The 22,938-nt window shown below is 37.0% G+C and overlaps 1 protein-coding gene across 1 annotated transcript in view; it reads right to left on the bottom strand.

Moving 5' to 3' along the window:
• Positions 1-1,333: 1,333 nt before the first annotated feature.
• OCA2 (OCA2 melanosomal transmembrane protein) overlaps positions 1,334-22,938 on the bottom strand; it is a 185,986-nt gene continuing 164,381 nt past the window's right edge. Inside the window, exon 25 of the mRNA XM_039725691.1 lies at positions 1,334-1,754. Coding sequence (XP_039581625.1) covers positions 1,667-1,754 — 88 coding nt within the window. The 3' untranslated portion in view covers positions 1,334-1,666. The remainder of the gene's footprint in view (positions 1,755-22,938) is intronic.

Raw genomic sequence — 22,938 nt, 5'->3', positions numbered from 1 at the left:
ACAGGCCAAATTCAATTGCAGAAAAACTGCATGAAGAAGTGTCTTTCAGGGTCATCATTTATTCTTTGTTCTGTTTTGCTTTGTTTTGTTTTGATCCAGACTTATCACAGAGGTTTGGTGGGGGTTTTTTTTGGATTGGTTTTGTGGGATTTTTTTGTTTGGTTTGGTTTTATATCTATAAAAGGAAACAGAAGTTATGCTGGTTGTGGGAGAAGATCTGTTCTACAGGTGCTCATTGTTAGCACAGGCTCGGGGTTTCTCAACAGTGTTGCAAAATTCAGCCCCATCACAGGAGACATCACTGATCTGGGGGCCGAGCATGGGTCAGGGGGATGGATATATTGGTGAGAGGTCTGGAATCAGTGGAGACAGCTCTTCCCCTCTGGCTGTCACTGAACCTACTGGGAGAGGTGGCAGCCCTTGCTTAGAGTGGGTGCTGTGCCTCATTTCTATTGGCCTGTTGACATTTCCCATTGAAAACAAATCCTGATGAGGGATAACCTATATATGAGTAAAGCAGGATGTATGATTAATCTCACATCTCCTCACTTTGGTAGGGGAGATACTGGTTCTTTCTCAATTACCTGGTTATCTCTCGGACTAAGCAGAAGGAAAAGTCACATTTGATCATCTCTAGTGGCTTCCTGTAATTCAGCCTTGTCCATTTGTGTTGCAGTCACCAGGCTGATTTTTCTGACTCAAGATAAAACCCATCATTAATTCAAGCCAAACCCACCAAGGTTTTGGAAGATCTGGAATTGGGCTCTTGAGTACCTCACAGGACTTAATATTCATAAAGACAATTTTGACCTGTTGAGGCAGGCAATTATATAAAACAATATATGTGGTTTAAAACATTATCACCAGAGATAAGGAAATCAAAGCCACAGTATGAGCTTATTCTCCCCTATAGTGTATTAACCTATTAAAATATTCAGAGTACTCCTTCACAAAAGTGCATTAATGATTAAATGGAAGATGTCTAATGCTTTATCACCATTTATGTTTGCCCTTTTGTAAGAAAAGTGGCATTAATTTATTTTAAGGAAAAAAAATAGAGGTAGCCTAACAGAGTTTAGGAGCTTTAAAATGAAAAACAAAGGCTCTGGGCAATACAGTCCTGCTTCCAAAATAATAATTCCTTCCACAGCACATTTTCAAGACATGTTTATTTTTAATGTAGATAATGATACATCCTTCAAAGTGTACAGATATTCTGCTTAACTTTCAATTATTACAACTTGAATATTAATTACTTTCATACAAATAGCTAAATATATTGACAAAGAAAAATGAAGCCGTAAAAAGAAATTACTGAACATCTGCTATTGTGAATGAGTTTTTCATCTGTGACTATACTCAGATTGTGTCAATACAAACTTTCAGGCACAGCATATTCCCTTGAGATGATTCCTTTTTATCTGCATACTAATTGCATTCTTAATGAAATATATGGATTCTTTTAATTTTGATTGCCTGATTCTCCATATTGTTCATAAAACAAAAGGTTAAGAATGACCATATCTGATGTTTATGCCAACAATCATTTTGATTGATACCATATGTTGGGATTTTACATACCTTTTTCCTTTCATATGCGTTCTTAGCATTCTGGGATAAACAACACAAAAGGGAAAGCTTATCAAAGTCTTGAAAGTATAAATTACTATGAATTCCAACCTACTACAACATGAGCAACAAGAAGATAGCACATCCCAATGGTACAGGACACGATCATCATGGGGAAACCTAACCTGGAACAACAATAAAATAAAGCAAAGATTAATAAGGATACTACAGTTTGTCTCCAACCAATTTGCAGCAAGGATATTTTGAATTATCCTACATATTCCAAGTGAAATGGAATGTTTATAGGGATGGTTAATACCAAAAGAAGAGATGTTCTGAGCATATAACAGTATCGTATTCAAGCTCACCTTTCTACCTCTAGCCTTAGAGATACAAGGTCAAAATTCACATAGTTTCATTGGTTTCAGAACGTCTGTTCCAATTTACATTGTCTCAGAATCTTGCATGTGTTATTGTTTTGGCATTTTTTAGGTTTTTTCCCATGCATACAACATGCAATTTTACAGGTAAAATAACAATTCTTATAAATTATGCAGCATTAGAAATTACTTTCAAGCATGCATCCCTTCAGATTAGGTGTGTGATCCTGGTATGGCACTTTGTAACACAATATATGGATCAAACTCATTAAATTGTTTCCCTGTTGATCTAAGTCACATACAGCTAGCACTTCTCTTTCATACCTCTCACCATGTCCAACAGATTTGAGTATTAACAGACTGCTGGAAATAAACCCCAGGCACTTGTAAAATTGCTGAAACTTTACTGTTCTACCCAAAAAACTATTTATTTTTCACCACAGGAAAAGATTTTCAGACAACACCCAGATTTAATACCTCTCTTTAGACTGAAAAACACAGAGAGCAGAGACAGACAAGTGAAAAGGATGTTGTAGAGTTGGCCAAGTCCTGATGACTAAATGTGTAGATCTTTCAGATATGTGAGAAAGAAAGAAGTTTTCTGAAACTTGAAAGCATTTTTGTATGATACAAGAGCTCTGTGAAAAACACACTGCTGTGATCACACTCATTTGTTTTATGTTACTAAAATCACAAGGAGAACTGAGAGGAGAAATGATCATGCAAAAAATGATATCCTTATACACTTTCTTTTGCCAGATTCAGACAAGAGTTTTCATAAAACTCAGAAAAGCACAGCAATGTTTTCTGAAGTTCAGCATTTTATTAATTCTTTTTCTTGAACTAAGACCAACTCACACATGTGGGTATATTAATTCTGCCTTTTTGCCTTACTTGGCCCTTAGGAAGCTGAGAGAGTACTAAGAGATGACCATGTTGTAGAGGACAGGAGGACGTAATTCTCTGAGCTTGGTTGAATGAGCAGCTCCTTCCTTTAGCCAGTTATGGCTAGAAGAGACGTCTTGGGGCACTAAACGTAGCCCCCAGTTCCTCAGGCTGGGAAGTCCTTGCATATAATGAAAACTAAACTTCTCTATTGCTCATTGCCATCTGCTTTCTACCTGCAGCTGTGACATTACCCTAAACTCATGAGATCCTCATGAGATGTTTCTTCCATTGCTGTTTCTCTGGAAAGCTGACTGGCCGAGGCATAGACGTCACCAGCAGATTAGAATTGCTTTTAACAGTCATTGGTTTGAGTTTTGGAGAAAGAAATTTTACCAGCAGTGAAGGTCACTGCAAACACAAAACTATAGAGTTTGTAGAATAACTGGGAAATTAATGAACACAAGCTCTCTAAAAATATGTTGGAATTATTTAGGAAAGAGCAAGTTTGTCCATAATGCCAGCTTCATGGTCACTCAACCCAGTATGGAAGTGTGCTCACCTCACACACCTACAGAAATAGATAAAACCCAAGAGATAAAAAGTAAACCCTGGCAAGACAGAAAATGTGCAAAGAGAAGCCTGTCAGACTGATAGGTGCTCTCATTTCTGTGTCCTTGACACCCCTCTGAAGAAGTTGGCCTGGTTCCTTGTGTACAAGTGTCCCGGTGTCCATCACCCAATATTGCTTGCAAGATCTGCCTCAGAAGGACAGTTCCCACCATGCCTGGCTCCAGAGGCTTTCTTCTTCATCCCTCTAAGGTTTTGGACCTGGTGAGCTGGCCTTTTCTGCCATTTTGGCATCAAGCATCATTATTGCTCTTCTGGCTTCGAAAGCATTGATGTTAAGCTGTCATTTGGACTTGGGAAAAAAAAAGGAGATTAGAGAGAAGGGCCAACTGTGTCCAAGATGTGAATGGACAAAGGTACAAAAGATTGCTAGAAAGGATTAGAGAATTGTTACAGCTTTCAAATATTTCCTGAAAAATTTGAAATGCATTTGGAGGATTTTTTGAAAGGTGAAAGGGGTTTTTTTCCTTATGAACATGCATAAATTTACTGCAGAGAAGTGTTGTTTTCCAATCCAACTGGTCAGATCCTTGTTTTTGAATGATTTGTTTCTTGAAAGAGCTGAATCACTCTTCAATCATTAAACTATGATCAAGCTGATTATATTGTAAAACATAAGAGCTAATGCTTCTGCTGTGGTTATTTTAGGAAAAAAAAAAAAAGACAAAAAAAAGTAAATTAATTTCCTGGCTAGCCAGACCCTTCCCATTCTTCTGTCAGCCAAACTGGTCTGTGGCATTGCCTAATCTCACTTAGATAAAAGTGTCCTGATAGGACAAAAAAAAACAGCAAACCCAGCAATGCTATAGGAATGAAATAGAGTAGCTAAAACCCCCTATTACATCCTTTAGTATATTTAATGAATGCCCCCTGTGGCTCTATCTCCATGACAGGCTAGCCAGCTGGAGATTGCCACAGCGCTCATAAGAGCAGCGGCTGCTGTTTGACGGAAAACATAGATCTCTTGACCTCACACTTGGCAAGCAACGAGCTGCCACTGGGAAGATTGGAGACAGAGCAGATCTTAGTCTGTATTAATGCCACCTAACAAACCTCCCTGGAGAATGCACAGTAGCTCAGCAATGAATGGCAATAATATGCCTTTGTGAAGAGTGGCAAGGGGAGGAAAGGATCCAAAAAATATTCAAGGGCTACTTGGTGACTGAAAAGAGAAAAAAAAGGTTTGCTCAAACTTGGAGGAGGCAAATGCAAGAAAATGGATTAATTATACAGGGCCACATGCAGGAATTGGGATCATACCATCACTGTCACAGTGCCAGTCAAATGTGTAGCTGGAGGCAGGAGCAGCCGGCCTGGGGAGGAACCTCACTACACATAGTGTGGATGCTTGCATAGGGCACAATTGCAAAGCTGTTATTCTCATTGCATGGGCAATTACCCCACAACTTGAGGTCTCAATTTCAGGCTCTCTGGCCTGAGCACTGATGTAATTGGATCAAATTCAATGTGGAATTTGTGTACCAGAGCGAGAAGAGATAAACTCAGTAAGTATTAGTTACTGCAGAGTTAATAGATTCCTTGAGTATCATGGGATCATGCTATTTACACTACCCATTGCTCTTCCCCAAGGAACAGAAAGTTCCTGTCCCAGGCCACATATGACACAATATACAGGCACAAATTATTTTTTTAGTTATATTAAGTCCAAGAATGCATATTAAACAATGTAAAAATTACTTCCACCCACTTTTTTTTCCAGCATACCCCTTGGAATCAAAAAGGACCATGTCATTCTTTTGCTCCTCTCTAGGGAAAAGGATCAGTGGAGTCTAGAAGTTATCAAAACCTTTTGTGTTCTAAAACTTTAAATTCATAAGAAACACTAATGATTATATTTGCTTAAAAATACATTTTTGCATCCTGCACTGCACTTTCCTTGTCTCTTCCTCTCTGCAGACAGGGATATATATACACAGAGCCTGCATGGTTCAAAAAGTACATCTTGGTACTCTGCAGCAGCTGAGGGAGGGTTTACCACTGCAAAGAGGAAGGAAGGTCAGATTCAAGCAAGGATTTAGCAGTCACCCCCTTTTTCCCCTCCTCCTCTTCATATTAGAGGCTTACATGGAAAACTTCTATCTAAATGAAATCGCCCAGCCTAAATATACACAAAAAGCAGATGTCAGCTCAGTGTGAGATAGTGAGAATGTTTCAAGTGAGAGCCCCAGGGACCTGTCTTGGACAAAGTTTTACTTATTAATAACTTCAGCTATCCAGTAAGGAAAAGCTTGCAAATTGTCCCAATGTGGGAGAGATGTCAGACTCTGTGGAGAGCAGAATTCAGTATGTTCTTTCTTAGAAAATCAAAATGAGAATTTGAAATGAACAAAATGAAACTCTGTGAAGGTAAGTGTGAAATATGTATTAGAAGTCAACTGTGGGCATAAAACTAGCAAGAGAAGTGAACCTTTTTTCTGGAAATGACCTAGATATTTCTAACTCTGTCTTACTGCAAGATTTCTGGCCCTGTATTTACTTGGAAAAAAGAAAACCCCTGTATGATTACTCTGGGAATAAAATCAATTGTTAATAAGTTTCTATGGATGTGAATATTACAGTTTTCTTAGGTTATAAGTTTATCCAATAGTATTTGCTAAATAATAATAGTGAAGCCTTTGGGGTCAGAATTGAAGTTTTTTAAATAAACTGGTTTTCTACATTACCTTGCATCTCTATTTTGTGATGATTCAAGAGCCAGTAGGATCCAGTACGTATAAGACCCAGGTTCATTGCCCTGTTCTGCTTGATTTGGGACACAAAATACAAGATGTTCTCATGCATTAAAACCTTGCCTACATGCACTTCCTTCACTGACAGCTCATAACTTGCACAGCCTTGGGGAAATCTGTGGAAGGAGCATGTGTCCTAAGAAAGGGGGAACCTTCAGGGGATTCTCATTGGAAAAACAGCAGCAGAAATCTCCCAAGACCAAACCACTGGCATTGAAAGAAGACTGGTGGTAGACAGGGGTGAGAGTTAAAAAAAGTTAAAGCTAACTTCTACTCCTACTTGTATTTACAATTTAATGCAAAATTTAAATTCAACTGGTAGAGTTTCATCAGGCTTAAAATTTTGTTTTTTCTCAATTTGTATCAGTTTCGTGCTGCAAGCTCTACAGAAGTTATAACCTCAGCTTTTTCAGAAACAGACAGGGCCTGGACAGATGGTGGACACTAATGGAAAATGAACCATGAACTTGTCTTTGCAACAGGTAAGGCTAACGGCATCTTGGGATGCATTAGAAAATATTACCAGCAGGTTAAGAGAGGAAATCCTTTCCCTCTATTCAGCACTGCTGAGGCGACACCTGGAGTGCTGGATCCAGTTTTGGCCCTCCCAGTATAAGAGATGTGGACATAATGGAGAGAAGGGCTACAGTGAAGGGCTACAATGACTGCAGGACTGGAAGACCAATAATACAAGGAAAGGCCTGAGGGCTGGGGCTGTGCAGCCTGGAGAAGAGAAGGCTCAGAGGGGAACTCATCAATGTGCATAAATTCTTGGGTCCATTGTGTAAAGAACACAGGACCAGGCCTTCCTCAGTGATGCCCAGGGAAAGGACCAGAGACAGCACAAAATGAAACACAGGAGGTTCCGTCTGAACAGCAGGAAACACTTTTTTTTACTGTGTTGGTGACCAAGCACTGACACAGGTTGCCCAGGGAGGTTGTGGAGTCTCTATTCTTGGAGGTATTCAAAAGCCATATGGATATAGGCCAGAGAAATAGGATCTAGGTGGTCCTGCTTGAGACAGACCTCCAGAGGTCCCTTCGAAACTCAAACACTCTGTAATTCCCAGACTTTTATTTGCTCCTCTGTTATTCAATGCAGGAAAAGTAGGCATCATCTGCACACCTGAAGATTGACATCTCATCAGAAAATATTTAATGAAGAACAGAAGACAGATAATTATTCTCAATCTTGGACAGTCTCTCACTGTATGCAGTGTTTTGTTCTGGAATTTTGATAAATATGAAGTCATTCTTAAAAGAATATCTAAAAGTGTCTGAAAACAATCTCAAAAAAGAGACTCAGGTGTAGGCATGCTTAGGACATATGTAAGGTTAGTTCTGAACAAAAAGAAAGTTACACATTTTAAGAAATGTCATAATTCAACTTGCAAAGTAAGTAATTTTCTTTTCAACAAAAGGAAATAACCACAATATTCATCCTACTTCTTCTTTCCATTTTTATCAATGCAGACTACCTTCTGAATGTCCTATCATTTCACTAGTATCAACATTTCCATCACTGCTAGTCTTTGACATACTGATCCACCTTATCTGAAAGTATGGACTTTCCTACCAGTTTAAAGAAAATATATTCAAAATGTTTATCACATACCCATGACCCCTTCAAATCCAGACACCTGTTGTAGCGCAGAAAACAGGTGGCTAAAACAGCAAGTGATCATTAATTTAACATTAAATTACTGTGAATTTCATATAGTCTGGAATTACATAAAAATTATAGTGTAGTTACCTACTAGTTACCATACATTGGAGTTTCTGTGAAATTTAAAACACGGAACAAAACCTATAATTCTATATTCATCTGCTTGCTAAATTTTGAAACAATTTCTCATTATATTCTGTCTGTTTGAATCTATGCCAAGATTTTCCATAGAATTACTGCCTGGAGTAAACTTAGGATAGGGAAAATCAGATCCTGAGTGAGAAAATAGAAAAGTGCTATGGCTTGCCTCCTACCATCTAGAATATTTTCCTATTGGCTGTAATCTCAACATAGATGTATGCAGAACAAGCAATGGGCCTTTCCTTGGCCTTCCAAAGTCTGATCACCAAAAGAAAAATTTCAGACTTCAGTTCTGAGAGAATAGTTGGTCTGCCAACTCCACCTGGCAGTTTCAAATGACTGTTAATACAATATTTGTTGCAGTCTCTGTCTAGATCTCTGTGGTGGAACTGAGATTAAATACAAGACTGTCAGAATAAGTGACTCCGATAATTATCCAAAGCCTATTCACATATGGTAAGTTAGTACCCAGTAAGAGAAATCATGAAAAAAATTGGAAAACACATCACTTCTAGTAAAAAAGATACTGTAATTGATCATTTAAAAATCAGCAAGACCATTGTTAGATGAAAGGGTACCTCACCTTTCATTTAAAAATAAATATACTATTGCAATAGAAAAATGTGAAATCCTGCAGACAGCCAGGGAAGAACACGATCTCAAGTACAGAAACAGACCTGAACACACAGAACTAGGGGTGATGTTTTTCTTGGAAAGACCAGCATAATGCAGATAAATTTGTCTGTGTGGATCTACCTAGATGCACATATGCACTTCGGTCAAACAACCCCATTCAATGCTACAGGTTTGGGAAAGAGTGGCTGGAAATCTACCCCATGGAAAAGGACCTTGGGGTGCTGGTCAACAGCCACTGAACGTAAGCCAAATTGTGCCCAGGTGACCAAGAAGGCCAATGGCAACTTGGCCTGTGTCAGAAATAGTGTGGCCAGCAGGACCAGGGCAGGGATTGTGCTCCTGTGCTGGTGAGGTCACTCCTTGAGTCCTGTGTTCAGTTTGGGCCCCTCACTTTCAGAAGAAAGACATTGGGGTGTTGGATTGTATCCAGAGAAACAGAGCTGGTGAAGGAGCTGGGGCATAAATCCTGTAAGGAGCAGCTGAGGAAGCTGGGGCTGTCTAACTTGGAGAAGAGCAGGCTCAGGAGTGACCTTATTGCTCAACTACTACTGGAAGGAGGTTGTAGCAAGGGGTCAGTTGGTCTCTTCTGGGCAACCAGTGATAGGGCAAGAGGAAACAGCCTCAAGTTTTGCCAGGGAAAGTTTAGGTTGGATGTTCAGAACAATTTCTTCACTGAAAGGGTGGTTAGGCATTGGAACAGGCTGCTTAGGGAAGGGCAGAGTCACCATCCCTGATGGTGGACTCTGCAGTGTTAGGTAATGGTTGGATTTGCTAATGTTCAGGGTCTTTAACAACCTAAAGGATTCTAAGTTTCTACGAATATTAGGGGAACATCTCCTCTATAGACAGACTAGTTCATACCCTACTAAGGAAGTGTGACATGCCATGATAAAATGCAGCATAAAGATTCAAGATGATCTGTTAGTGTTTTTTGTGACTTCTTGTCACCCTTGGATCTACCATCACCTATTAGCAATATATTTGCTCTCCTTTTAGGAGATATATCTCTCTCATCCCAAAATAAATTTTATCCTCAATTTGCAGTTTCTGGTTTTGTTATGAAACCTTCATGCCATTCTAAAGTCTAGGAAATACAAATGTATGTAATTGGTTCAGCTTCTTGGGAAAGCCATAGTTATTCCTCTCCCACACATCTGTGTAATGAGGTGTGGTTGTGAGTCTGAGCTCAAAAAGATTAAAATCATCATGGCTGACTAGAAGAGAAAATCAATTAAGTACATCTTGTCTGACAGCACTTGTTCTCATGAATTGTTTGAATGGTTCTGATACAAATATTCTACTAATGAGATAGATTCATACAGAACTAGTGAGGTTTACTGTGCAAAAATGAATGCATTAGGACTGTTGAAATAGGTTTTGCAATATTTGCAGTTACATTTTCTGTATTTTATGAAACATTTAATGTATTGTAAACTCACTTCTGACAATTATATGTTTTTCTGCCCTTGCAAAAAACAAATTTGAGGCTTAAGGACATTTTTCTTAAAATACCTTTCTATAGCTCAAATCTCCCTGCTATAGAAATGTCACATAAAATAAAATGTTTCGCATGTTTTTGAAACAAACTGTGCCTACCCATTTTTTTACACTACAATGTATTTGTATATGGTTTAAACAAATCAAATATAATGGATATGGCAGAAATTTACTGTGATTTATTTTGGTTCTAAAATGTTTCAAATTAAATAACCCTTACTAACTCTTTATTGTTTTGCTTTTTCTTAGCAAGGATTCAGGAGAGGAAGTTGCTTGAATGCTATTTCCATTAACGTTCTTAATCCCAACCCTCACAAATGGCATCTTGGGGCACTTTTCTTGGGTTTTATTTTCTTCCAAATGGACTCTTTTATTTTGGTTAAAGCACAAGATAAAAGGAAATTGCATTTTATGGTAGGGATTAATCAGCCCATTCTTTAATAATTTCATCAGAGTACACTCAACTATTTTAAAAACCCTAGACTTTGCTAAAAAGCCAGATGTTGCATAGAAAGGAGTATGTTCCACCCTCTTCTCTTTTTCTCTCCACTTTGAGATTCCCATTCTAGTGCCACACAATGTAATGATAGAGAACTCATGTACAGAAGTTCACCAGGACAAAGGAGCAATGTAATTGCATTTTGAATTAAGAAGTAGAAGGATGTTTCCTGTGCACTAATGATTATTTTTCATTATGAATTCAGCAGATGCCTCCTGATAAAAGGCTGTTAATGATGTAAGGTCAGTAAACTTTCCACCACAAACCCTATGCTACAGGCTGTGCAGCCTAAGAGAAGAGCAGAGTGGAGATTTTCATTCCAGCAGGGTGCACTTGGAGGTTTCCCTCCCATCCACCATGAAATGTTAACTAAAGGTAAACGAGGGGGCAGATGGAGCCTCACAAGCCCTCCCTGCCATCATGGTGCACTACAGTGCACAGGCCTTTCTGCCCCAGAGAAGCCACAGATCTGAGCTCTTACCTGCTCCTTACAAGGAAAACTTTTGTAAATAGTCTAATTTTAAATGCACTAGCAAGCTAAGGTTAAATTAAGTGAATCCTATTCTAAGTGCATCCATTCCACAGAATGTTAAGGTTCCTATATAAAAAGTATTAGAAAATAAATAATATATAAATATACCCTCTAGATTGTCCCAGATGTATACACCAACATTTTTAATGAGACTAAAGAAAATCATAGAATCATAGAATGGTCTGGGTTGGAAGAGACCTTAAAAATCAGATATCTAGTTACAACCCCCCTGCAGCTGGTAGGGATAACATCTCACTAGACCAGGTTCCTCAGATCTCCCTCCAGCCCAGCTTTAAACACTTCCAGGGATGGGATATTCACAGCCTCTCTAGGCAACCTGTTCTAGTGTCTCACCAGCTTCACAGTAAAGATGTTTCTAATATCTCATCTAAGCCCGCTTTCTGTTTGGAGCCTTTATGGTCTTGTAAATAGTTTCTCTCCATCTTCCAGGCTCCTTTTAGGTACTGAAAGACCACAACAAGGTCACCCCATGGAGACCTAACAGATGGGGAAGATGGAAAAAGTATAATGTGGGAAGGCAATAAGTACCACCAGCAGGATGATTAAACATGGGCTTAGCTACATGAGCAGTTCACAGCTATTGTAATCAATCAGGCAGAGACATCACTGTCTAATTGTTACAGATGGCCGACTTAGGGCTTAAGGCACTTCCAGCTGATAGGGCAGAGCTTGAGAAAGTCCAGTTCTCAATTCCTAAAAATGTACTACATTTTCAGAAATTTATTTGAGAAAGACACATTAGTCCTGGTGTTGTCATCTAACCCACACCATCACGAGTGTTACTCAGGCTTGTGTTAGGAATAGGAATTATTATATATATTATATATAAAAATAGAGTGCCTGAAATGAGGCAAAAACAGAAATAAAAGTACTGGATTTTTTTTTCAAATTATGAAGATAATACTTATATTTTCAACAAGTGGGTGAAAATTAAGATGCTTGCTACACTAATTTCTGCTTCCCACCTCCCACCTCCAGCTCTGCAGTGGAAGAGAAGGATTGCTACTCCTGTAATGCAAGCATGGAAATGGGTCTACACTTAACTGATAACAGAACACAGGAGGGTAATGGAAGGTCACTAACAAGTGAGTTATGTAGGACATGGCCTGGGTCAGCAATTTACACCCAGGTTACACCCAGGTACCCCAGTGTTCATCCTCTTTCTGTTTTAGTCTTTTGAACAGCTTGGACAGTCAAACAGTTGGTTTAAGTGTAATCAAGTGATTCTCAACTGTTCCTAAGTCCCACCAGAGAAACACAAAATTAACTTTCTGAAATATCAGGATTATTTTTACACATATGTTTAAGATATTTTTCATTTTAGTTTATTTCTCTAAATTTGGCCTTTCCAGATAAGGTTAACAGAGTTTTGCATTTTCTGTCTTAGAACGAGAAGGTATAGTAACATATTTTAATGCATTTTTACCTTAGCATTATGAAAAAATCTGAAACAAGCTAGGTATTAATATCTTTACAGTGCCAGAGATGGAATATGAGTGTTTATTGAGTGGAATATTTAGGGGTTTTTTTTCCTTTGCCTTCAGAAAACCTATTATTTAGATAGTTTCCATAATACTAGAAAAACTGTTTATCTATATGATGACATTTATTTTGAACATCTAATATATTTTGCTTTATTATGAGCAAGCAATAGAGAAAATAACAAATATCTTAATAACAAACAAAAAAGAAGAACAAAAACCCAACATAAATACTTTTAAAATTATTTAGTAATATTTAGTAATATATATCAAACAGTACCACAAAGAAGAAAAAAAAACAAACACAGAAATCCTCCAGCCCAACACTCTTTTATAATCTTTCTTAGGGGCTATCATTTCCTTTTTCTTTACTGGACTTTTCTAAGAAGTGCAATAAAATAGAAACTTCACAACAAAAACAATCAAAAAACTGAACAAAGAAAACCACAAACAAACAAAACTCCCCAACAACCCAAACAAACACCCCCAAAGAAAGCTCCCCAAACCAACAAAATTTTATTTATTTTTCAGGAGTGAGTTTTGTACCTCCTCCCATAAAAGCAGTTCTTAGTCACTATCAATTTAAAACCATTCTCAATACCTAACCACTCTTGTTTTAGCCTATATTGAGCTGCTATTTTTCTGTTTAAACTTTAGACCAGGCCTATTTAAATAACCTTCATTGAAGCTGAAAAACTGAAAGTAATGATCAGGAAGCTATAATTAAAGTGTTTTACTAGTGCTGTTTATATTAATGCAGTACCCCTGAGTTTAATATAATCAGGAAGATAATTTTTTTAAGTTATCAAAATTCACTTCTAAGTTCAAGCAGCAAAAAAGCAAGGAATACAGTAAATACTACCACATCTTTTGTGTAAAAATAGTGTCTAGTTTGCACAGGAGAATAAAAATCTATTTCCCAGTCCATAAAAAGCAGTACTTCCTTCAAGCTGCTCTAAATTCAAATGCATTATAATGAAAATAATGTAAACAATAACTCCTCCTTTCTTCTCATTGTGATGGAAGGCACCAGGATAGTCTGTTTAATACATTATCTAGTAACGAGGAAAATCACTTTGCTAGTTCTATTAAAAATATCAATTTTTTGAGAAAATTAAATGCCCTGAAAATTTATATTATGATGTGACTCCAAATGCCTGCATGATGCCTTGGCAGGCAAATATAAAGCATTGGATAAAGCAAACTTTAGCTGCAGAAAAATTAATATTTTCTCATAAGAAGGTTTATTAATCAGGGTATAAATGGCAAATGTATCTATAAAGTTTCATACTGACGGTGTTCTCTGAGTTGTCAGATTTCATATCTCTTTCTGCCATCTAAGTTATCTTTTTGTTTGGCTCTCTTGCAAATTGTTTTGCAAAACAGTGTTTGGAGATGCAGAATTTCTCCAAGCAAGTATTCTCCAGCCAGTACTGAATAATTCTGGTAATTGCAAAAATACCCTATTTAATTAGAAAATCATTTTCTAATTTCAACAATGTTTGAATAACACTCTTGTTCAGCATCTATAGTGACTGTCTAATCAAATTGAGCATGTTGTAATTAACTAAAATTTTGGCATTTGATGAATCTGAATGAAGCTGAAAAAAGTAGGAATGTTTTCAAAAAAACCCCAAATTTATATCAGAACATAAGACATTACACGTGAGAATTTAAATATGTGTTGCTCAATACAAAAAACTGTGTGAACTTTATATCATCTCCCAGGTGACACAGAAACAAAACCTGAGTTAAGGTCGTTTGGCTTTTTTCCTCTCAAAAACAAATTACAAAAATCACATAAACGAGCAAGAACTTGGCTCATTCTTCTCTTCTTTGAATCACCTCTGCTTGCCTGGACTTGTTCCCTTCTCAAGCTCCCTTTTCTCCCTGCTCCCACCAACTCATTCATCCACAGCTTTGGACACACTCTTTGTTGGAACAGGACTATCCCATTTCTTTGTGAGCTCAAACCCTGTTCCTGGGCACACAACTCGTACTCCAAAATGACCTTTCAAGAGCTGTTTCTCTCCAGTGACTGCAATGAGAGCCAAGAATGGAAATAAAGATATCAACACTGTAGAATGAAAAAGTGAGGTGAGATGAATCTTGCCTTTACTGACAAGCAGCTCCATCAACACTAGAAAATAATGAAGCCTTATTTCCTATCTCTTTGTGTCTTAAGTTTGATTGACTTTCTGTCTAGGTAGAAACCTTTTCTTGTAACTTGTAACAATGCTCACCTACATGGATTTTTTCCATGTGGCATCAGAATGCTCTTTCCCTCAGTGAGAATATTAATAGGGTTTCTTTCCTCTTCCCAGCCACCAACTTTGATGGTATTTCAGGGATTTTGATTATACTTGAGAAATCAAGCCCCCGATCCCCACCATTCTCTCCCCTGCCAGAAGTGTTTGAAGTTGATAAGCATATTCAGAAGTTCTTAGGTGGAAAACACAGCGACACATTCACAGCAATACGATTGTACAGGAAAGCAGTGGAAAATTTAGGCTTTGGTTGAAAGAAAGGAACAAAATACTTATCAAAGGCTTTTTTTCTTTTTTCCTGAAACATACTTTTTACAAGGTGTTAACTTGATACAAATCAAGAAGGATTGGAGCAAGGGATCTAGCTTTGCATGTGCTTCCATTATATAGTTCCAGTTTCCAATTCAATCAGAGTGCTTAATGCACGGGAAGGTAACAGGGAAGAGAAAGAAATGTGAAGTTAGTTTGTCAAACATTTTACAATTTCATGTAATTCCCAAGGAATTGTTAAGTTATATAGGAAGACTAAAATTCAGTTACTAAAAAAAGAAAATATTATTATCACAATTTAATTTTAAATTGCAGCAGGATTTATTTAGTGCACTCCTGTTGATACTGCCACAGCATATACTTCTCACCTTAACAGGAAGTAGAAAAGTGAAGTTCTATTTACTGATGTATTTTTAAAAGCTGTAAGACTTAATGAACAATCTCTAACAGAGTTCAAAGGCTTCAAGATTTTAATCAGTTTACAACTCAGATGTATATCTATCAAACATGAAAACATTACCATAGTAGGGAATAATATATAATTATGGCTCAAAGCGATAATACTTCTGCATAAAATTTTTATTCTGAATAGTTACATATTCTAAATACTGTTCATAAATCTCACAAAGCCAAAAAATAATATTCCATCAGTGTACCTTAAACCTGAAAAATCCAATTATTCTTATGATAAAGAATAATATCTGCCAAAATATAAAGAACAAGTGAGCTATTTACATGTATTGGTTGAAATTATTAAGGACTAAAAATGTATTTGAAGACTTTTTCTAAATGCAACTACATCATTAAGTTTGCACTAAATATACCATGCCCTGGTAGTTACAATGGAAATAAACAACTTGCACGAATATCCCTGAAGTAATTTATTTAATGATAACCTTCAGCACATACTTAGTGCTTCAAATTCTTCTATGCATTGGCGTACTAATTGCTAGCACTTTAGAATATACACTGACTAAATATACTTTGTGTCAGAAGAATACAGTCAGATTCCTAGTATAATATTGAAAACATGGGATAATCTTAGTAACCATTTAACTGAGGAGATATTTATTCTGCAGTTTGAATAGAACAATGAGACACCACCGAAGGCCATGTAAACTTGAGAAGTGTTTGAAGGCTTAACCAAAATCTTTTTGAATGTCAGTATACCAGATACAAAGCTTCTTTTCCTTGGTATACATGTACATGCATTTATGGCAGAGAAAGGAAATTAGTTCGTGGTGTAAGTCAAAAATCTCTGTGGGGCCAATGAGAAACATATACATGACCTTGGGCCTACTTCTCCTTGTAAAGCAAATAAATCTTGTGCAATATTCACAGCATCTGGTGGTGTCAGCTCCACAATCTAATTCAGACAATTCAGTTTTCCTCCATGTTAGTGTATCTATATAAATAAAGAGGTTTTTCCTCAATAAGTTGTAATGTAAACTACTACAACAAAGAGGAGACTTCATTTCAAGCCTCAGCTTGGCCCCCCCTTTTTTTTTTCTGCCAGTGACAGAAACTTTAAAAATACTCGATAATAATAGAACATTTAATTTTATTACCAACAAAATCACTCTCACAGTAGAGTCCCCTCCACTGACCTCTGAAGTGAAACTAGAAGCAATGTTCCTTTCCTCCCAGCAAATCACTGGTTTTGACATCTGCCTGTACTATTCTTGGCTTTGGAGGCCTCTTCCTCTTCCAGCTTTCCACTGATCTCTCTTCACATCTATGTCACTGAATCCTCTTGCCAAAGAGATGCTCTTCTTGACCCTCTTCTCCCACTTCCCTTGCTTCTCACTCCAGATAATTTCACCACAGACTACATACAATTCAGCAAAGTCTCCTGTGCTGACAATTCACTGATCTTGTTCTCTCCAATTAATCTAACCTCACTCTCTTCAAATCAAAGTTCAGTCCACTCCTCTGCCAGGTCTTTACTGATGTCTAGCTATGAGTTTACTCTCCATGCCAGCCAGCTCCATTCTCTTTTTTTCACCCCTGCAAATCTTTCCATTTTTCTCATTTTCATACAGCACTATCACTGTACTCCTAATCCTTGCATATAATTTGTGTCCATTTAGATTCACATTTCAATTTCTAAAGATCTTGCGGTTCTGCTTAATTGTTCCTTCCTGACTATTCACATAACTAAAATGCTAACTTATGGCTCTCCTAGCCCAGTTTCTCAATGTTGTTTTCTTTGACTTCTAGAAACACAAAAGATTATTCTCCAGCTCCAAAAGTTTGGTCATTGCAGGATACTCTTTGAATCCCTTCACCAGCTCTCTTCTTACAAAAGCATAAGCATTGTCAGCTTACACAGAGTAGTACTCCACTGTTTATTGAAGGTGCAATGTTTTCAGCTGCATCCTGGTGTTAGCCCTCATCACCATTTGTTATATTCCAAGTTAGTAGCTTACTCCCAAAAAGTTTCCTAGCACTGACAGGGATGCCCCAAACTGCCTGTAAGGTCACCTTATCAGTATTCTTCCACTTTGTTTTGCCCTGGCACAACTGACAGTACCAGACATCTTTGCAGTTCAGTATTACGCTTCTTTGTGTTTCTCTCTCAGCTGGACTAACATCACTGAACTTGGAGTGTCCAAAGCTGAGGCACTCTGAACTGGGCAGCAATCTGTGCAGCTGTCAGAAAGAGATGTGCACATATACACACATGAGCACTGAGGTCCCTATCTATCTTCAGATCAACTCACACAGTTTTTCCCCTAAAGTCAGTAAGTCATCTAATAAAATAATTTACTTCTTTCCACAAACCTTGTGCTTGCTATGTCCTTTAAACATGCAGCAATATCTCTGTTCTCTAAAGAGAACAAGCACAGGATGACAATGGAGTTCTCACACCTACAGACACAAATCACAAAAGGTCAATTATTCCTGACTGAAGGGAAGTCGCCTGCAGTGACAGGTAGAACTGGGTTCAAAGCAAACTAAAGAGAGCAGAAAAGATTTCCAGATATCTAATGTATGTGAAACACTTTATGTATGGTTAAAATGCAAAGGAGGTAAGAGAAGCTATAAAAAGAGCTACAGCTGGGTATGAATGACAGCAAATGAAGAACAGAAAGGAAATGGCTCCAACACAGGACACCCCATTTCTGATCAATGCCAGTACTTATTTGTACCAGATTCTTCCTCACTTTTCTTAGAGAAAGTGGTTTTTTGTTTGCCACTGATGGATATTTTCTTGCACATCTCCATGACCATTTGTAATGTATCATCTTTTACTACACAACTGGATGCCATCTTTAGGAGTGGTACTCCCCAGTTCAGTGCCCCCACTGAAAGTTTCCACACCACCAGCACTCATCTTTTCCCCATCACAGGGAGTACAGGGCAGGTTAAACACCTCACATCAGTAGCCTAAATTAGCCTTTTCTTTGTATTCATTACCAGTGAACAATCTTATGCTCAGACTACATGGCTGGACAGGTACCATGTTTTTGATCAGTGTGTTACTCTGCCTTGCCTTTTTAACTGTGTTGGGCATTGGCACAAGGACTTGTATCTGTGGCATCAGCAAGTGCAAAATATACTTTAGTGTATTTACTCAGCTACACTTTAGTATATTTACTCAGCTGAGTATATAATGCTCGGCACAACTGTCCCAGGTGGGGTAGGCAGCTTGGGGTTGAGAACATGCACATCAATGCCATTGTCATGGATGGAAACAACCTGCACAGTAACTGTGCCTTGTACTAGCATGGCATAAACCAGAAGCACAGTATATTTCCAAATGAAGCGCTTGCAAGAAGAAACACACTGGACTTCGAAAACTGAATTAGTATCAAAAGAGCAATTAAAAAAATATAGCAGAAAATATTCTGCAATACCGAAAGATTTTGCCTCAACTGTTTCAGTTTACAATCCTCGTAATCAAGAGCAATTTAGCTACTTAATATTGTGCTAGTCTGAGGAACTGATACATAGTTCCTACAGCCTGGGGATATGCCCTTTTACATGAATTTATACACCTGCAACTTATATGGTAATGTATGTTTCAGTGAATTCAATTTAAATTGAACAAGCATTGAAAGGAAAAAAAAAGGTAGTATCAGCAACAAACAGATGCAAATATTGCTAGATTAACCAGGTCATTTTGGTCCCAAAGCTAGACAAGAGGCCCAAGAGCCATTTGCTGTTCTATTAGCAGCCTTGTAAATACCTCTCAGCAAGGTACAGCTCCATCTGGCAGAAGACAATTTCTTGAATTAGAATTCTGGTATTACCTCCTGGCTTACACCGTGCTGAACCATCTCACAAGCTCTGTACATAATCCAACAGTGCCTACAGTATTTGCATTAAGAAAAAATGTGTCCTTTCACAGGAAGAGATAAAACAAATGTACAAGACATTCTGGAAATATCATTAAAAGGCATAGGAAATGTTTTTCTTTGTTCAACAGTATAATTAGAAGGACTCATATTGTCTGCATAAATTCCCATCCTTTAAAGAAGCATGAGCAATACCAGAGTTTATCAAAAGGGCATGATCTGTTTAAATAGATTGACAAAGTTAAACTTGGAAGTTGGATGTTGATTTAACAATTTTTTATAGTTAAATCCTGCCTTCCCTCTACTATCAGTTTGGATAAAGATGCAAAAAGCAGAGCTCTTTGTAAAAAATCACCTTTCTGTGGCAGTAAAATTGAAAGATAAGCCAAACCATTATATTCTCTCCCACTGTCACCACATCCAAGCGTCCCCACTATTACCTAATACTTACTTGCAAAGCTGTCTCATTCATCATTCATCTCTAGAGTAATAAACAACCCTTTCAACCCTTTCAGACTGGGATATTTTGATTCCTCTTTATGCAAGGATGTCTTCATTTTACAACTTTACATATCAGGAATTTTCATGTGCTTACTGTGAAGTGTGTGCTCCCTGATTTTTTGTGACACTTATATGTGGCCCTTGAATTGCAGGAAGACCAAAACTTTTGTGGCATATTTTCCCTGGACTGCTGAATTATTTGCATCTTCATATAAATTTGCAGTTTCTAGGCCAATTCAAGTAAGTGTGGGTATGTTAGCACAGTTAGAAAAGCAGCTGTTAAATGGAAAGCAAGTTCCAATCTTAATCACTTTGTAATTACACTTCCTGAAACAAATGCTAATGAAAAATAAATCCTCTTCTGTACTAATAAAAACATATTTTAAATATTTATTAATTTCTTGCTCACAAGATAGTTCTGTTTTATTTCTAGCTAAGGAACTATAAATAAGGACTTTACTTTTAATTAAATACAATGTTTTAAGAAATGAGAAGCCAAACTGAAATAATAAAACAAAGTTGATATATTAATATCTCCATTGGATTCTCTAAAGATACTTCTTCTTCAAAGCTCATAATATAAACAGAAGTTATTTTCAAATATTCTAGAAAGAACACGTTTTCATTTCAGATTGCTATTTTTGTAGTTCAAAATATCTCAGCACCTAGACAGTAAAACATACTTTGTGAACACTGGTATGTGGAAACCTTTCCAGCTGAAGCAAATGTTAAGAAAATTTTTAAAAAACCAAAACTGGCTAAACAGACAAACATCATAAATTATATATGCTAAACTGCAAAATTAAGATTTATTTTAGTAAGATTCTGCACTAGCAATTCCAACCATGACATACAAGAAAATTACTATATGAGGAAACAAAATGCTCCTCTTATTAACTAACAGTTTCCTTTTTCTTGTAGAGCATTTTAGGGGGCTCTTTGAAGGGGTTGCAAAGCTAAAATAATCCTCCAGGAATCATAAGAAAAATGCAGGCTTTATGCAAAACATAACAAACAAAATATGCCACTGAAGTGGACATCACACTATGTAGAGAACAACATTTTTTCAAACAATTTATATCTATTTTTGCTCCAGTTTAAGAAAGTACTTAACACATCTGACCATATCTTTAATTTTAATGATCAAAATTAGGGATATTACTGGACAGCCATGGGATCTGGTTATTTTATATGTCTCTGGTTATTTTTGTGCATTACTATGAATTTGAGGTATGAAGACAAGTGATATCACGTCATCTATATGAATAAAGTCATGAGAACAGAAGATTTCAGATTTACCTTTGACTTTCAGCAGAGCTTTTGTTGAGTGGACTTGTTAATTTCAAATTATTCCAATTTAAGATTCAGACTATTCTTTCATCAATTTTGAGAATTTATGGAAATATTTCTAGTTAGGCTGGGTTTAATAAAAGCAAATTTCATTGTAGTCACAACCTGGAATGAGTCCTGAGATCCTAAACTACCTGTAACCAGTCTTGGCAATGGTAAATGTACAGAAAGATCACACTTTACATCACAAAGACCCTGAGAAATAACCAGACAATATTTGATTTTCTATTCTTGCACCAAGAAGGTTTTGTTAATTTTAATGTTAAATGTCATTAAATCCCTAACAGCTATGCTGCTGGAATAAATAGCTGTATGCATACAAAGGCAGAAATTGTTCCTTTCTAACACATATGCTTCAATGAATTATTTTATTTATTAAAATTCTCAGGACATACATAGAAATGAGAATTCTTTCCTATCAAAATAGTGTATTATTTTCAACGGGAATTCATTTATCATAACAGCAAAATTTCAGCTGCTTTCAATCAAATATGTTATGCAGAAATAGTCATATTAATGGTAAAATTTGTGAACAGTAGGTTCTGTCTGGGGTATAACTGATTCGATGATCCTCATCTAAGTAAAGTTCTAGACCACTTATTTAGGAATTGAACAAAGGATGTAGGAAACCAGTCACAGACGCATTAAAAAGGACATTCAGAGTAAAACTTATTAGATTATTATGAGTCTCATTGAGAATAATTCCTCTGGAACCACAGGTGTCTCCATGAACCATAAACAACTATAACTACTTGTATTTCTTGTGCAGAAAAAATTTCCCCTAGTCAATAACACTTTAAGATTTCCCTTTTGTACATTATCAGAATTGAAGATGATGTATATCAACAATGCATTATTTCTACAAACATTATTCTCACAGAATTTGAAATTTTCTGTATGTATCCAGCATGAGCTTTTAATTTTAATAAATAATATATGACAAATGCAGAACTTAAATGTAAATCTGTTATGTGACAACAGAACTGTCAAGACATATTCAAAATTTTGCCTGGAATGAGAATATTAAGGTGAAGGAAACATAACTTTTGTTGAGTTATTTTCAGCAGACTAAATGGCTGACAGGTAAAGAATTGTAGTTTGTTAACTAAATATATTTTACATCTGAGAATGAAAAAACAAATCAGTGTCCTTCCACTTCTGTCTTCTAAATATATTGTACAAATTCTTCCTGGCCTGCTTCCTGTACATATATATTTTTATGTAAATTGAAATACAATGTCTGGGTACCTCTCCGTGCACAACCTTCACCAAGAAGATATCAATGAAGCACAGTAGAAGAATCCCTTTCAAATCCCCATATTCCCAAATACAATGTCTGGGTACCTCTCCGTGCACAACCTTCACAAGAAGGTATCAATGAGGCACAGTAGAAGAATCCCTTTCAAATCTCCATATTCCCAGGGAATCAGACCTTGCTCAGCATATGGCTACACTTCACTGTGAACTGCCCTGGACATTCCAGGGTCAGGAGGGAAAGAGTACATGGAGAGGGGAAGGAGGGAAGGAGAGGAAGGAGGGAAGGAGAGCCACTCAGTCCTGCT

Source organism: Passer montanus, unplaced genomic scaffold (assembly GCF_014805655.1).
Source record: "Passer montanus isolate IOZ18808 unplaced genomic scaffold, ASM1480565v1 scaffold56, whole genome shotgun sequence".
NCBI classification, from domain to species: Eukaryota; Metazoa; Chordata; class Aves; order Passeriformes; family Passeridae; genus Passer; species Passer montanus.
Note: the sequence above shows the minus strand (reverse complement) of the source record. Positions and strands in the feature narration are given on the sequence as shown.